The sequence below is a fragment of the Cydia splendana genome, chromosome Z (assembly GCF_910591565.1).
Source record: "Cydia splendana chromosome Z, ilCydSple1.2, whole genome shotgun sequence".
NCBI classification, from domain to species: Eukaryota; Metazoa; Arthropoda; class Insecta; order Lepidoptera; family Tortricidae; genus Cydia; species Cydia splendana.
In genome coordinates this window covers 7,203,441-7,218,313 of record NC_085987.1, presented here as the reverse complement: position 1 = coordinate 7,218,313, position 14,873 = coordinate 7,203,441, and the positions used below count along the sequence as shown (strand labels likewise).

Here is a 14,873-nt window from a genome sequence, read left to right as displayed (position 1 = left end):
CTGTAGTTTTATTGTAATTGTGTATGTACTTTTGTAAAAAAAAAACTAGGATCAGACTTATATCTATGAACAAAAACGCCAATTTCATAGGTAAGGACCTAATATTTATGTAACACGATGTAGTTTGAAAACTTTATTTTTAATTTTCTCATTTACCCCACAAAAGTGGCCCCCATTTTTAAAATTAATTTGCTTACGTTACATGTCCGTCTTTGGGTCACAAACTTACATATGTGTACCAAATTTCAACTCCAGTAGTTTTGGAGAAAATGGACTGTGACAGACGGACAGACAGACAGACAGACGCACGAGTGATCCTATAAGTGCTCCGATTTTTTCCTTTTGAGATACGGAACCCTAAAAAATGGTAGCAGCCCGATTTATATGACAATTCGCCAAATGGTAAAACCATCAAAAGCAAGTCAACACCAGTAATCAATCACTTACTTAGCAGATACTTTGCCCAATGAGCTTTGTTTACTCACTTTCAGAGCACTTAGACTACAGATGGATACTCGTATTATTTAATTAAGGTTTCCTAATGAGTTCCACGGTCCTCGAACGTTAATGGAAGCTTGAAATGGAATTCATTTATTTGAAACCTAAACCATAATGTAAATAATTGAAGTACGTTTAGACTGCTTAGATGTTTAATTAGGTTTGCTTGACATGTTGAGATGGGTATGAAATTAAACTGTAGGTACTTAGTTGAAAATCTTAGAACGAATTGGGATATTTATCAAATCAACTTTATGATCGACTGATGGTTATATCAGTTATATCCAACAGAACGGAAACAGTAAATACGAGTATACGTACCTAAGATGATGCGCTTGGTTTGTAATTGGACACGCAAAAAAAAATCAAATGAGGTATGCAGCGCATTATAAATTTCGTATCGGCAGTAAGTTGCGGTTTTCTGAAACGGATTTTAGGAAAAAAAAATTCTTAGAGCTAGTATATAAGTAAAATTAATACATACTTAATACCTACATAATATATCACAGTCATAACAATACTTCAGATTCCCGTATCTCCTATGAATAATATCACCCTAAAAGATTATAAAGCCTAACTTTGTTATAGAACCGTCACCTGCTATGTACCTACTGACTACTGATATGTGATAAAATCATTACTTTTGCACATAAGTTTTTAATTTTTGTCATCTCCTGAGGACACATGTGACACAGTGGTGGCATTTATTTTAAAATATTTTTTATCTTCCCTAGATAAAAAGACTAGCAACCATGCCAGATTGGATCTGGCTGCTGGCGGCGGCGCTGTTCGGGGCGGTGTCGGCGCTGGCCATCCCCGTCGCCATCCTAGTGTACTTCCTGAGGCCGTTCGACAAGACTCCGCCGGCCGATGACCTCTCCAGGGAGCCGGTTACTTTACCAGCAGTAAGTTTTTTTTAACTTCTTTACCTGGCTTAAAAGAGCATAAAAAGTATAAAAAAGCACGTATAGGACTTTCTCCCAAGTCAACACTTCCCAAAGCAATTTTTATTAGTTTTGTCATGTTCATTTGCTTTTTCATATCGTATAAAAGTACGGAACCCTCCATTATGCGTTGCACGCACTTGGTTGTTTTTAAATTTTTCACAAAATACTATTTTGCATATTAACCGAACCTATTTTGGCTACCAATGGTTTTCAGAAAGTTTGGCGAAAAAAATTCACAGTATCGGCAGCTCACTCTTTGTAAAAGCTTCATTACGAGGAGTCTGAAAAAGATGGTCCATCCATGGGAAACATTCGCCCATTGTTTTTGTGTGCACCGATACAGAATATTTCAGCATATGTAACGTAACGAACCTGATGGGGCTTCCCTCGCGGGCGCCGATGTATTGTTTTAGTGAGGTTTTAGTCGAGGATTCTGTGTCATTCCGAGTGGAAATCAAATTTTCATGCTCTCATTCATTTGCGTAGTATGTAAATGTCAAAAGCGAGTCATACCGAAGCCAACAGAGGGAAAAATCGGGTAATTATTCTAAAACATAATGTTGGTAAATATCATTCGGCTTGAAAATGTGTTGTCTACGCTGAATGTTTTTTGAGGAGTTCCCTCGATTCTTCATGGATTCCATCATAAGAACTGAATTTTTGACAAAAATGGGACCAATCTGTAATCTGTATGTTCATAATTTCACCCACCCACACATTTGCAATACACACACTCACACACAGAACCCATTTTACATTCAAATTAATTGGAATGAAACGGGCGATGTGGATATGATGATGAACATTGATGTAAACTTTAACGTTTGATATTTATTGGAAAAAAATACTATACTTTTTAGGCCAGAGCACATCGGCTGAGTGTACATAGATGTGCACGAGCACGTGCGCTAAAACGTTGGAGCCGCGAGCACGCACACGTCACGCCAGCGGCGTGCACAGGCCTTTAATATTGCCTGTAAAGCTTGTTTACATTTTTATTTCATGGTATGAATTTGCAGTCGTATATACGTATGCGTACGTTACGTATCATACTGCCTGCATACAGATACGTGAGGATTGACAACGTTGACGTGTCCGTTTTAATTAGCGCAGGTTCGTTATTCAAGGGAATATACAGCGAATTTAATTACGCTAAATACGCATCGCCGACGATGTAGTTTACTGGCCACTGCGCTGAAAGTTGTTTTAATGTTCGTTATTTTACACTCGATCAGCTAAATTAATTAGTTTTTTGAAGTAATTATTTTAAGTGATTAGGTATTTAGGTGGGTTACACACATATGAACATAGAAAACAACCATAACTCTGGAACAAAAATTATAGCACACAAATAAATGCCCTTCCAGGGATTCGAACCCACCAGCCTCAAACCGGGTCACTACCAACTATTAGACTATTAGGGAACTAGGCAAATTCCCTAATAGTCAAATCGTATATGACATGATATTGCAGTTACTTTGATACAGTTCGTTAGCTCTCAGAATGACCTTCGGATTTTAGAAAGATACATCGGGTATCGGCGGTAACACGCGAAGGTGATACTGCTGTTCTGCTTTCTTATTAACTCACAAAAAGTTTTAAAATTACCGCAAATGTTAAGGATACCTATTGTCCCAATGTAAAATAAGCCCCAATTTATTCGGTGGATGACTATATTGCGATATAACTTTTTGTCATAATCTAAATAAAATAGAATCAGAATTTGGAATTCGTCCGGAGGTAATTTGAATATAAACTGATTGATTTTAAAACAACCTACTTAATTGACAATTTTATTCATACAGCTATTTACTTTCACTACTTTCAGTTCAAGGGAAAACTGTCTCTTTCAAGGTTCAAACAGTCCACAGACAGAAAGCTGCATGGTCGTGGATAATGGTATGGTTACATTTAAAGCAACCAAACTGCTCTAGTTAGTTTTCACCGCACCAGCTCGGAAAGGCTTACTTTGCACTTCAAAAACTGATAGCAAAGTTGCATTTTATTCACATGTGAGGCAAAGTAATCAAATGCAAATTTTGAGTTGTTTTCTTATGTTTGCTGGTAGAATTGATTTTTAAATGATGATTTTGGATGATAAATATTTAATAACATTCATTTGGATTTGATTTTGTTTGATATTTTACATTTAATATTTGCTTCGGGTTGGTGTGGTGAAAAATGTTGTTTCACTCGGGGTCAAATTTTGTTTAATCCTCATGCTTTGAAACCCTCGAAACGCTCAAGATTCCATTTTTCGAACCACTCGCTACGCTCGTGGTTCAATATTAGCACGAGCGGTTAAACAAATAACTATTTCCATACAGTTGTTATTACTTGATTCGGGAATCTGACAGCTGTTCATAAGTGAACGCCAGATTAAGAAATATTTTCTTTGTTTTTTTTTTATATAATGCGATCGCTCATACGGGTCGTTTCCAGGTTGTATCATAACGGTATAAATATTTTAACAAATTGCTAATCTCAATACCATTAGGCTCCTATTAGGCTCTTTTAGGCTGTCTTTACTGACTATAGTCAGACCGTGAAAAGTCTGCAGCGATTTTGATAGCCCACGCAGTGCAAGTGTGTCATTTTAAACGTCAAACTTCTATGAAATTATGACGTATAAATAACACTTACACTGCGTGGGCTATCAAATCCGCTGCAGACTTTTCTTGGTGCGACTTTACTATAAAATCGACCCGTATGCTACGCCATAGCCATTTCTATTCATTTCGTAGCTTTCTCGAGTGTGCATCTCATCGTATCGAAATTATCGAAATGTCAGCGGTTTCGAGTACGCATAGGTAGATGCGCGATGCGCGATTAGAAGATTGAAAATGTGTTATTGATTTAATGTACTAGCTGTTACTATTTGTAGCCCATCTCGTAGGCATTCGATGTACTTATATAAATGTGAGCTAGATAGCCTAGACGTAAGGGCGAATAATATTGAATTGTCATTAATCTACGAGTATGAGTTCGAATAAAAGCCACACGTGTTTGTGACTACGATACAAGAATCGCAACTTATCATTATCAAACAGGTCTTTAGTTAGTTCTTTTTAAGCGTACCTATTGGTTAAGTTCGCAGTTCACACCTGTATATTTTGTAAGTAATATATTATTTGGCGAGGTCACAACCACCCGCGGGACTTATACAAATACTACCCCGAGCCCGAGCCTTATAGTTAATAAATTTGATTATTTTGGGTTGCTTTCATACGAACAGTTTTATGCCTTATAATTCCTTATAATTTTATATAATTCCTTTGCGTTTTTCTTAATGGTCTTTTAGTTTTGGATCTAGGGCAATCTGACAATTAAAACTTAAAATTTTGATATATTTAGCTAACTTGTTTCCGTAACTTTGTCCATACTTATAGCACATATTATTAATTTGCCTTTTCTGACGACGATGGCTCCGTAGGAAGTTTTAGCTATTTTTACAATCCATAACTCCCGCTGGAACGATATAGGCATTATTTCCCTTTAGTTCACCTGCATGAAATAAGTTCTTTTTTCTACTAGTCGACTGTAATTCTTGAATTAAGATTTCTTATACCAAACTGCAATTGGGTATTTTTAATGTATGGGCTCCCAACTCAACTATAATATTCATATCGATACAGTTTAGTCAACTATAATGAAATTGACCAATCACAGCTCGCCGCGATCAAAAGGACGAAACAAAACCATAGCTCAAATTAATTATTTTAGGTTGTATAGTAGAAACAATTGGTTCATAAGTCAGAAACGCGCATGTGACACCCTTAATATAGCAACATCCATAGACTACGAAAACCACTTAGTGTTGCTTGTTTAGTCTCCATAGGCTACGGTGGCCAAAATCGAGAAAACAACTGTCTAAAAATTGAATTTAGCGCGGAGCAAGTACCAGGGCCTCATGAGTTACGAGAAGGTGTCGTTGACCAGCCCGCCGTAGGGCGAGGGGCGCGGCGGCCGGGTCGCGTACCAGTATGAAGGTATCGGCTGTTCGCGAATCTTAGCTGTATACTTTTGGTTTGGTTTATTTGTATGATTCTACTAGTTTAAAGTATTATTTTTGTTGACTAGTAGAAAAAGTATTGTATACAATAGTGATATAATCAAGCTTTTCAATCTCGTACCTTACTTAGGCAACTCAGCAAGCTTCGTTGCCTAAACACGGTACTCGACTGAAAAACTCTCTATCACGATTATATCACGATTGTATAAAATACTATTTCGAGCAAGTGTGATGAAAAACTTATTTCTGTCGTTCATACATGACTAGCGGTTAGTTCCTATTGCATTAGTACGATTTACGGCACTAGATTTTATTAGTTATATCTTTATAACTTGAGTACCAAAAAAATTAAATTATTTGTTTTAAACAAAGTCAAGATCCCTATTATTGATCTATTTAAACTAAAAATACCGTATACGTACCTACAGTCAGCTCATGTGGTTAAATCCCACTGGTTTATTAGGACATACCTACGGTGTCAGAGGGGCTACCGCGAAACACGTTCAACCTATGTTGCCTCTCTGTCGCACTTGTAAATTCGTACGTAAGTGTAACAGGGAGGCAACACGTCGAACGTGGTTCGCGGTAGGCCCCCAGTAACGCAGGTTTACTCGTGTTACAATTAAATTGGATCGGGATTTCGTGTTCATCATCTTTATATCGGGCACAGAGTCGGCGAACCGTGAGTGACTAATATGCACCGGAACCTATTCAGGCGGCATTCCGACTGTAACGGATCTTATTTTGAATGATCTTATATTCAATATTATATCACGACGGGATTGCAGGTTTCCGAAGCTTTTTACCTCACGTACCCGTAATAAATTTCCCAGATGACTGAGACCCCACACAACGGAAAAAACTTCCATTTTAAGCTTAGAAACATACTTGTCATGCGTTACGTTGCGTATGACGTTTCTAATCAGACAAATTTCAGGGTCCAGATTTCATAATGCATTGCATACGTTGCGTACGTGGGTTCAGTTTGTCCCTACCTTTCGTATGTGTGTGTCATCCCCATACATTATTTATTTATGTTAAGTATTTGTCGATATACGATTGACATCTTGGCTAGCCCCCCAGGCAAAAACGGTCCTGAAAAAGCTCACCAGTACTACTACATACATACTAAACAGTATTTTAGTTAGTCACTAACACATAAAATATTTACGATTATAAAACGTTATCAAGTTGGTTTTCAAGGTGGTTTTATTGCCGTGCCTATAATTATTATGACGGCTCAATATTACATTACTAGGTACTACAATTGTAACACAGGTAATGATCAATTCATTAATCACATCATTAAGTCATCACTGAACGTGCCGTTTTCAATAGGGCTTTACTGCCATAGTTTTACCCTTGAAATCGCCATTATGGACACCGATTTGGATCATGCAAACGTTCATACCTACTGTTATGTTCACATCCATAAAGAGTAGCTAGGTATTTTATTTATTAGACGTAGAGCTATAATTTCGACGTAACGAAATGATAATTTAAACGTATTAGCTGCAACATATTAGTTGTAAACTCTTGCTTGGTCTCGTGTTCAGAAATATATAATATAATTGTATAAATAGTATATGATTTTATAGGTTTTAAAATATAATTTACAGATACGGCCCGCGGCAGTGACATGAATTATATTTACGAGTAGGTCAGCGGCGTGAAAATGCAAGTTTATGGCGAATAAACAAAATATTTTGCCCGCTCCGCATATGAAAATTATGTCGGATATATTTCGGTAAAAGGTTTTAAGGCTTTTAAGAGCTTCCCAAGTAGGTAATGTAACATCAATTGGAAAATTAGATAGATATCGATTCGGTACGCGAGTGTTTACTCGTTTTATTTTCAGACCGTGATCAACAAAATTATAGAGTCTAACTTTCAAACCGTAATTACCACTTAACTCTAGAGTGTTTGTTATACAGCTATGGTTTTCACGTTTTCAGTTTAGAAAGGTCATCAACATAGGTAAAGGTAACTTGTAGGAAAACCTATTTAATAGTACCATTTTGTACCATTTGGAGTTGAAACTCTAGGTCCATGGGGTCCCAGCGCGCATAAGTTGTTTGCAGAAATCGCGAAGCGTCTGGTTGACGTAACTGGTGACCGAAGAGCTGGCGGCTACCTCGCACAACGTATCAGCATTGCGATACAGCGAGGAAATGCCGCCAGCATCCTTGGTACAATGCCTCAAGGGCCTATTTTAGATTTAAGCTAGTTATTAATTTCGTTTAGTAGTACCACTGTATATATATTGTATGTAGCTAGTTATTAATGTAGTTTAGTATAGTACCATTGTAGGGGTGATATGCCCTAATTTTAAATTTAACTTTCAGACTACATCTGATGAGTAACAATTTAATACTTCACTAACAAGCAAAAAATCTAAGTTATTGTAATATGTATCTAGGAAGTGAAAAAAAACGTCGCCGAGTTTCCTAGTTAACTTTGAATATATTTTACTCACTAGACTCTTGACTGATCCGCTGGTGGTCTAGAATATGCTTACCCTTAGGTAAATTTTATGGAATATAAATACAAAATGAATGTAGGTTTAGTCTGGAAGCGCTGTATCGACGTCAGGGGAAAAATAATTGGAATTCAGCGACAGAAGCTCAACATAAATCGCCTTTTAATATAAAATTGCATCGGCATTCGCTTTTCTCAATGCAAAATCGTTAAAATCGCAATATGCAAAGTGCTGAAGCGATTTACTTAATCCAGCATTTATATCAATTGCTCTGCTCTCATTCTGCTCTAAAAAAACCGGCCAAGTGCGAGTCGGACTCGCGTTCCAATGCGTGTCATCTATAGGCAAAGAACTATTTTGTATATTTTTTTTTCAAAATTTTAGACCGTAGATTTAGGAGATAAAGGGGGGAGGGAATGATCATTTTTTGGCTATTTTTTTAAATAACTTCTAAACTATTTATTTTAAAAATTACAAAAAAATATATTTGAGATTCTCAAAATGAGCTCTTTCATTTGATATGTAACACGATATAGTTATAAAACATTTTTTTTTATTTTCTCATTTACCCCTCAAAAGTGGCCTCCATGTTTAAAATTCATTTGTTTACGTAAGATGTTCGTCTTTGGGTCACATATTTACATATGTGCACCAAATTTCAACTTAATTGATCCAGTACTTTTGAAAAAAATGGGCTGTGACCGACGGACAGACAGACGCACGAGTGATCCTATAACGGTTCCGTTTTTTTCCTTTTGAGGTACGGAACCCTAAAAAAATAACATTATTGGAATGTACTTAAATGCTTTATAATTTAACTAAATAAATAAAAAATGCTAACTAGATATAGGTACATATAACAATATACATATTTCCGTTCCTTGGCAATAATATACTACCTATACACTAATCAATTAATTTGTTTGTCATAACACATCCCATATCTATCTACTGAGGTCATGCGTAAAATAAATATTCACTTAACTATTACTTGTGTAAGAGCATTTTGTTCTTATATAACTATCAGGACTAAGTATACATACTCAGCGATAAACTCAATAACTACTGAACGGATTTTCATGCGGTTTTCACGTTTTTTTTATGATATAGGAGGCAAACGAGCAAACGGATCACCTGATGGTAAGCGATTACCGCCGCCCATGGACACCCGCAACACCAGAAGGGTTGCAAGTGCGTTGCCGGCCTTTAAGATGGGAGTACGCTCCTTTCTTGAAGTATTGAAGGATACCTATCAATTGAGTGATTCTTGAGGAAGGTTTAGGTGTATAATTTGTTTTAGTTTTGTGTAACCCGTGCGAAGCCGGGGCGTGTATCTAGAATTCCCTATTGCTAATGCCAACACCCAATATGAATTACGTATTACGTAAGTGGCATTACATATACTATGTTGTATGTGATTTTACTGTAGAAAGGGCGTCCCAAGCGGCGCCTAAGTATATTACCTTGTCTCGATCCACGAGCTGCAAACATGTATGGTTCTATTCTTCCCACCTAATTGGGTTCAACGTACTAGCAAAGAAATGTTATAACATCGAGGCTGATTGATCAAACTCGACAAGGAATAATAAGCATGTTTTTTAATAATAGACCGCAATGTTCTATTAGAAGTATTAGAACAAATTAAATTATTTCCAGAAAATTTTTTAATTTGTTTTTTATTTCAAGTAGAAATACTAATATATAACCAGTCAGTTTATGACCGCAATGTTTTTAAGCTATTTCCGCATAATACCAGAATTTTAAAACGGAAATACGAGAAGTCGCTTCATAGATAGGTAGGTACCTAACATTTAGGGTGGTATTCTACCTATCCAATTTCTGGGATCAATGTGCATTTCTTGCGTCTCCCTGTGAGGCGCAAATACATATGGGAATTGGTTTTCCACCTGCCCAATTTGTTAAGGGTGGTCCCTTATGAAATAACTTTTGGAAGTGCCAGAATGTACATTTAATTTTGAGTCAAATACTCGAGATCCTACCAACTCTATTTGGGACTAGTGACTAATTTTCCGCCCGAATAAGCTTGTTTACATTGCTGTTACTATTTATATGTAATATACTAAGAATGTCCCTATAATATAATATATAATATATACTAGACGGGCCCGCAGCTCCGCTCGCGTAAATGAAATAAAGAGTTTGTCTTATGTTAAGTTAAATACCGATATTATTATGTATTGAACCCTGCCAGAGTTTATAACTGTGATAGGGACTTCTTATTTGTAACCGATATTTGGATAACTTAATTCGAAAATTTCTCAAAAAATGATGTGATTTGATAAAAGGCAAGAATGTATTTTTTCATCTACGTAGGTATTTATTTAAAACTTGTTTCAACATAAAATTATGGGTTTGCATTTGAATTACGCATTATAGGGAGGGGGAAGGGAGTAGGAACCCCCCCGAACCCATCCCCAAAGTTAGGAAATCAATAGTTACCACGAAAATATTTTTTTTTATTTTTTGAGGTTATGTTCAATAAAACAACCAAAGCGTACGAAAGGGTAACCAATTTGGACTTAGAAAATTTCGTATACATATTTTTGAGTACTTTGTCCGTATACATGTTTTTGAGCACTTTGTCCGTATACATGTTTTTGACCACTGTATTTCTTTTTTGACAGCGAGCCGGGTGTGTTGTGAACGCAAGATACCTAACACTCCTCCTTGCTTCGCTCGTCGTCGTACCTAACGGTGACTCTGGCACAGTATTTCGTTCCGTCACTTCCGTCACACGTAATTTCAAACACTTATAAAAAAAAAAACTACGCGTCTCCTAGACACAAATCGGGTGTCGTTTGAAAGGGGTGACCAACCCCTATAAAATGCCACCCTTCCCCCCGCCCCTCCCTATAATGCGTGATTCAAATGCTAACCCAAAGTTATTATTTATTTTTATAAGCCCAATTGCAAAAACGTTCATTAGATTAATTTCCGCCTTAAGACGAATATGTACGACCACCGCCCATAAATCGCATTTTCATACAAACGTAAATAGTCCCCATTTCCCTGTCTGGATATTGATATTACTTACGACGGCTACGGTGACGCAACGACCGAAAATGAGTCCTGGCTTGCGACACCAGATCACGCCATGTTTCCCGGTCTTGCGATAGCTCTCGCCAGTCACCATGGCCGAGGTTGAGCAGATCTTGAGCAACCCTTGAGCTCCAAAATATCTGAGCATGCACTTTAACTACATTATAATTTACATTGTTTAGATATTTGTGAATACCTCGGCCGTTCCGATATATCTGATGGGGACTGTTCAGCAAGAAGAAAAAATCCTACCTGGTCGAGTCGTGTCGTATTACGCGAGAAAACAGTTCCCGAATTGGTTATATCTGTAAAGTCATTAAAGTATAATTATCACACACACACATTATTACGGGCACCATCCCTTGAACTGATATTTTTGGCCCATCTCGGCAGCCCGTTCCCCGGACGAATGACAATGTTTGCCGAAGCCGTGAAAGTCAATCTGAATAATATAACTCAAAAAGAAATTTAAAACAATAAAATACAAATTATTAACACGATAATCATACGATAATACTAATTTGATTGAGAAGTCATTTATGGCATTTAAGTCACTCGTATGGTTATAGACTAAGGTTGAGGTTGACAGCACTTTTTATTTTACTTCGTGTAATAAAACGCCGCAATAACTGTATACCAACATGACAAACATAAACATTGGGTATGTCTGTAGCACCACATCAAATAATTTTGTCTGTACCACCACCGAAACGAAACTAACCGAGAGTTGCCGAAAATGGTCGATCATCGTAAAATGAAGATTGTTATGAAATTTTCTTTTGCTTATTGTAAATTAAATACGCATCGAAAGCGATAGTTTTTATGCTCTAGTTCTATTCTTATATTTAGATAATAGATTTAAACAGTTTTTTCTTATCATACGTGCATCGTATTCGAGATACGTGTCATAAACTTTTTTAGAAATTTGTAAGGCGCCATCTCGCTTCTTCGCTCGTTTTTTATCCCGTTCTGGTTTTTCGATTTTATATATATGATGATGATACATAATACTTGACGACCTGTTTGGCCTAGTGGGTAGTGACCCTGCCTATGGGCCCGATTCGGATTTTGAAATAGACATCTATTAGATATCTTTTAGACATCTCCAAGATACGATAACGATATGTTTAAGATCTAACCTGTCAAATATGACATTTGCGCGATTCTGGAGATACTCTTGAACGATTTCCTCAGGATATGACTTAGAGATCCAATTCACATCTAATAGATATCTTACGCTATCTATCGTAAAAGTGACATTGGTTGCCCGAATTGCGCTGCAAAATAGAACTAGTTGATATCTAAACTATAACGTATCTAGAATGGATCTAGTACGTGTCGTCTCTTGTGAATATCTAGAAGTTCGAATACGGCAGTATGAAGCCGATGGTTCCGGGTTCGAATCCCGGTAAGAGCATGTTATTGTGTGATGACACAGATATTTGTTCCTGAGTCATGGGGGCCGATTTTTGAATTTCGATCGCTCGATTTCGTCACTCGAAAATCGGTGGAAAACGGAGAAATGCTAATTTTTTAAATACGAGCGATCGAAATTTGGAAGCTATTGGTATTGACCACTCTATTTCAATTCTATTAGTAGAATTTAAATGCCTAGTAGTGGAGATATTATTTAACGAAATACACGAAATCGAGTGGTCGAAATTCAAAAATCGGCCCCCTGGTTGTTTTCTAAGTATATAAGCCTTCATGGGCTTACCGTGGGGCTTAGTCAATTCGTGTAAAAAGTATAGTCCTATAATATTTATTTATTTATTTATACTTCTTTCTATAGATAGGTATGTAGTTCCTTTCCAAGCCAAATCTTAGTTTCAGACAATAAAGCCCGTCATCATAAACGGACATCGTAATTATGTACGAACGGCATTCAGTGAACCCCGTCCTCTGCAAATGTTTATTTTCGCTCGACGCCAACAATCGTAGGCGGCCTTTTAATTACGTCGATATTTTACGCGAAAGTAAATGGTTAAACTGCTAATTAATTTCTTCGTGCGTAAAACATCGTTAATCCCTTAACAAGATCATGCGGTACCAGCCTGATATAAGTACATGATAAGTTACGTCACTTTTTTATAAAAAATGTCTGTAAATATTGTATCTAAATTAGACAATGACAAAAAACCAGAAACGCCCGCAGGTTCGTTTAAAATTAGTCACAAATTAACATTCATTATGAAATCGAAAATGTTTCGATTTGTGTGAAATGACAAAATCGCATTTTTGTAACGACTCGCTATTATTCGTCTTATAAATTATACCTTTCATAACAAAGCGTCGTGTCCGTAGGTTGATGTCACTTTGGAGTTATATCAGTTATACAATTCCTCAGCATTCAGAGCAGCGGTGGTCGCTATGTCGCCCTGCTGTGACGTACACTAGTCAATAATTAAGCGGGGGTATTTGGCAGGTTAGGTTATTAAGCAATTCAATGTTCGACACAATAATTATTGTTCAGAATAAAGATATAAATAAGTAAAGAAATAATAAAAAAATAGGTGGAGCGTAAATATTGCACTGACTGAGACAGTGAGGCTTCTATTTAGTAGGTAACTACAGTCGATATTACAATTACAAACGGTTTTTTAACCGACGAAGACGGAAGGGTAATGTTTTTTTGTGGTTGAGTACCTAGGATTGTCTTGTCTGTTTTTTCACGTAGGCAATGTGGGTGGGTGTTTACATATGGCTACCTATACCTATACTTATGGGCAATATGGGCGGGCTCATTATATGGCACTACCTAACTTAGGACCTTACTTCCTGGTTTTTGGTTCACGAAAGTATTAAGTATAGGGATTAACTACTGCAGCATTATGCAATTAGGTTCTAAACGGAGGTCACGACCTCTTTATTAAAAATGGGTTAAAAGTGCTTCAAACTATCTTTTTCACATTTAACAACTAAATAAGTTGTAAACTTAGTTGTTCGGTTAAACCAAAATATCTGGGAGACCGAGCTTTGCTCGGAAAATATATAACAACTCAAAAATGCGCGTTTTCACAAGGTGTCCAGCAATTAACGAGACAGTTTCACAGGTCAAGTGTCTTGTTATAACTTTACAATATTTTAAGACGTTAAGAAAGTTTCCATCGAAGTTTGCAACACGAGTGCATAATTTAGTTCCGTCAACCCGTACTGGAGTTGGCTGCATCTCCAGCAGCTTTATTACTAACTTTTGCACCTCGAGTGTGCTATGGTTATCGTGAGCAATTGAGCATCGCATCTTCTTGCTTGCTTTTATGAAAATAAAACTTTGGTGATATTGCACACCAAATTGCCTATATTACCTGGCAGGGTCGCTATGTGCTGTGAGGGGCAGGCGGGAACGGAATATCAGTGAAAACAACGTGTTAGGACTACGTCTCTTTCCATGGAGTCGTCTATATGCTTAAATTATATCTACACTTAACTTACTAGCTACATACCACTACAGTGACTTTAGGTACTAGTGGGTTTGCTTTCTGTACTAAATATTTTCACAAATGCCTACAAATCTGTTAGTTTTTCGTATTTAAAAAATCGTATGTCATTCGGTATGAAAGTTGTGGGATAAGGTATGTAAAGTACCTACAAAGTAGGTATACTCGTAAGTACCTACTTTATTCAGCCAGTTGCAATATTATAAAATTTCTCTATTATTTTTGTACCTAATGTTGAAAAAAAACAAGGTAGGCATATCTAAGAAAGAAGATGTTCCTAATACTTAGGTACATAATTCAGCATATTACGGCTACGTACTTACATAGCTTGGATTTTAAAGTACAGTGTTTAGGGTTTTGAATATCAAGATAAAAAATCGACTGTGCTCCTCTGCGACTGTGCGAACTATGGACACTTAATTAAATAGGAGGAGGAGGAC

At 36.8% G+C, this 14,873-nt stretch overlaps 1 protein-coding gene across 3 annotated transcripts in view; it reads left to right on the top strand.

Annotated features, from left to right (window-relative positions):
* LOC134804273 (PDZ domain-containing protein 8) overlaps window positions 1-14,873 on the top strand; it is a 96,184-nt gene that overhangs the window by 53,070 nt on the left and 28,241 nt on the right. For all 3 annotated transcript variants that reach the window (XM_063777262.1, XM_063777261.1, XM_063777263.1), the window contains exon 2: window positions 1,233-1,403. In XM_063777262.1, coding sequence (XP_063633332.1) covers window positions 1,251-1,403 — 153 coding nt within the window. In that variant the 5' untranslated portion in view covers window positions 1,233-1,250. The remainder of the gene's footprint in view (window positions 1-1,232; window positions 1,404-14,873) is intronic.